The 3,495-nt window shown below is 37.1% G+C and overlaps 1 protein-coding gene across 1 annotated transcript; it reads left to right on the top strand.

The window, feature by feature from the left end:
* Window positions 1–2,596: 2,596 nt before the first annotated feature.
* On the top strand, window positions 2,597–3,292 carry LOC132253384 (secreted RxLR effector protein 161-like). Its single transcript, XM_059735153.1, has one exon. It carries the CDS (start codon window positions 2,597–2,599, stop codon window positions 3,290–3,292), a length of 696 nt encoding a protein of 231 aa, XP_059591136.1.
* Window positions 3,293–3,495: the final 203 nt, after the last annotated feature.

The raw sequence follows: 3,495 nt of genomic DNA, 5'->3' as shown, positions 1-3,495 counted from the left end.
GAAAGGGCATGTGAAGAAGGACTGTATCAAGCGCAAGGCTTGGTTCGAAAAGAGAGGTATAAATCTTTCTTTTGTATGTTATGAATCTAATCTTGCTGAAGTTCCTTCAAATACTTGGTGGATTGATTCTGGAGCCACAACTCATGTGACTAATTTAATGCAGGGATTCCTTACAACCAGGAAACCAAAGGAAAGTGAAAAGTTCCTCTATATGGGAAACCGTCTCAAGGTTGAAGTGGTAGCTGTTGGTACCTATTGCTTAATATTAGAGACGGGTCATCGGATGGATCTTTTAAACACTTTTTATGTACCTTCTATCTCTAGGAATTTAGTTTCCTTGTCCAAATTAGATGCTACTGGATATTCTATTTTATTCAGTTCTGGACAATTAAGTTTGATGTTGAATTCTGTTACAGTTGGTTCTGGTATTTTATGTGATGGTTTATATAAAATTTCCTTGAATCATGAATTTGCACAAGCTTTGATAACCCTGCATTCAAATGTTGGTTCAAAACGTGGCTTAATTAATGAAAATTCTTCAATCTTGTGGCACAGAAGACTAGGGCACATCTCTAGGGAAAGAATTGAAAGATTAGTGAAGGAAGGAATTTTACAAAATCTTGACTTCACTGATTTTCATGTATGCGTGGATTGCATAAAGGGAAAGCAAACTAAACATACAAAGAAAGGTGCTACAAGAAGTAATGAGCTCCTTGAGATAATTCATACAGATATTTGTGGACCACTCTCTGTTCCATGTTTCATAGGAGAGAAATATTTTATCACCTTTATAGATGATCTATCTCGTTATGGTTATGTTTATCTAATGCATGAAAAGTCTCAGGCCATTGACATCTTCGAGATGTTCATAACAGAGGTCGAGAGACAATTAGATAAAAAGATTAAAATTGTGAGATCAGATCGAGGCGGTGAATATTATGGCAGATATGATGAATCAGGACAAAATCCTGGTCCTTTTGCCAAATTCCTTGAAAAGCGTGACATTCGTGCTCAGTACACAATGCCTAGTACGCCATAGCAGAATGGTGTTGCTGAAAGGCGTAATCGCACATTAATGGAAATGGTTAGGAGTATGATGAGTTACTCTTCTGTACCTATTTCATTGTGGGGTGAAGCCTTAAAAACCGCAATGTATATCTTGAACAGAGTTCCTAGTAAGGCAGTTCCAAAAACTCCTTTCGAGTTATGGACTGGTAGGAAACCTAGCTTGAGACATATACATATATGGGGTTGTCCAGCGGAGGCAAGAATCTATAACCCACATGAGAAAAAGCTTGATTCAAGAACGATATCTGGATATTTCATTGGCTATCAGGATAAATCGAAAGGGTACAGATTTTATTGTCCTAACCACAGTGTGAGAATAGTTGAAACCGGTAATGCCAGATTCTTAGAGAATGGCGAAATCAGTGGGAGTAATGAACCAAGAAAGGTAGATATTGAGGAGATAAGAGTGGATATCCCACCACCTTTTTTACCTCAAGAAATTATTGTCCCTCAACCTGTTCAACAAGTTGAGGATAATGAGCAACATAATAGAGATGGTTCATTACCACTAGAAAATATTGCCATTGAAAATGCTGTAGAGCCACCACAACCGGCACCTTTGAGGAGATCTCAAAGAGAAAGGAGACCTGCCATTACAGATGATTATGTGGTGTACCTACAGGAATCTGATTTTGATATTAGGATAAGGAAGGATCCGGTTTCGTTTTCACAAGCCATGGAAAGTGATGATTCTAGTAAATGGATGGAAGCTATGAATGAAGAGTTGAAATCTATGGCCCATAACGGTGTCTGGGATCTCATCGAATTGCCTAATAATTGTAAACCCGTCGGCTGTAAATGGGTCTTTAAGACAAAGCGCGACGCTAAAGGCAATATCGAACGATTTAAGGCCAGATTTGTGGCCAAAGGTTTCACTCAAAAGGAAGGTATCGATTACAAAGATACCTTCTCTCCAGTTTCCAAGAAAGATTCGCTTAGAATCATCATGGCACTTGTAGCTCATTTTGATTTAGAGTTATATCAAATGGATGTGAAAACTGCATTCTTAAATGGGAATTTGGATGAAGATATCTATATGGAACAACCTGAAGGGTTCGCAAAGAAAGGAAATGAACACCTAGTTTGCAAATTAAAGAAATCCATTTACGGTCTTAAACAAGTTTCCATACAATGGTATATTAAGTTCAATAATACCATTACATATTTCGGATTTAAAGAGAACATTGTTGATCAGTGTATATATCTGAAAGTTAGTGGGAGCAAGTTTATATTTCTGATACTGTATGTGGATGATATTTTGCTTGCTAGCAGTGATCTTGGTTTATTACGTGAAACCAAGGAATATCTCTCTAAAAACTTTCATATGGTTGATATGGGTGAGGCAAACTATGTTATTGGCATTGAGATCTTTAGGGATCGATCTCGAGGAGTGCTAGGTTTATCTCATAAATGATATATTGATCGGGTTTTAGAGAGATTTAATATGCAGTCATGTTCATCGGATATTGCACCTATATTGAAAGGTGACAAATTAAGTAAAATGCAGTGCCCAAGGAATAACATAGAAATGGAGCAAATGAAGAAAATTCCTTATGCATCAGCTGTGGGGAGTTTGATGTACGCTCAAACATGTACAAGATCGGATATCAGCTTTACTGTAGGCATGTTAGGAAGATACCAAAGTGATCCAGGATTCAAACACTGGAAAGCTGCAAAGAAGGTGATGAGGTACTTACAAGGGACAAAAGATTATATGCTCACATATAAAAGATCAGAACAATTAGAGGTTGTCGGTTACTCGGATTCTGATTATGGTGGTTGTCTCGATAGCTTAAAGTCAACTTCAGGATTTGTCTTTATGATAGCAAATGGGGCAATTTCATGGAAGAGTGAAAAACAATCAATTACTGCTTCATCCACGATGGAGGCCAAGTTTGTTGCTTGTTTTGAAGCTTCAAGTCATGCTTTATGGTTGCGGAATTTTATCTCATGGCTTGGTGTTGTCGACTCTATTGCTAAACCTTTGAGAATATACTGTGATAACACCGCAGCTGTTTTCTTCTCTAAGAATGGCAAATTTTCTAGTGGATCGAAACACATGGATTTAAAGTATTTAGTTGTTAAAGAAAGAGTCCAGAAACAACAAGTGTCAATTGAAAATATTAGGACCACACTTATGGTTGCTGATCCATTAACAAAAGGATTACCTCCAAAGGCATATTTGGAACATGTTATGAGGATGGGCCTTTTGAGTAATCCATAATATGTATGATAATGAATGGTGGTTATGTAATTGACAATTTATGCATTAAAATTGTTTCTGTTTATTCTTGTTTTCAATTATGGGTGCACGTTTTATTGTTTGATAAACAAGAATTGTCAGACAAATTACATGGGCTATTTAGCATTAAGGACTGGGTTAGTAAGGGTTATTGATGTGTGGTGCATGGAAGGAAACATGACATT

This window comes from Vitis vinifera, chromosome 19 (assembly GCF_030704535.1).
Source record: "Vitis vinifera cultivar Pinot Noir 40024 chromosome 19, ASM3070453v1".
In the NCBI taxonomy this organism is placed as follows: domain Eukaryota; kingdom Viridiplantae; phylum Streptophyta; class Magnoliopsida; order Vitales; family Vitaceae; genus Vitis; species Vitis vinifera.
Note: the sequence above shows the minus strand (reverse complement) of the source record. Positions and strands in the feature narration are given on the sequence as shown.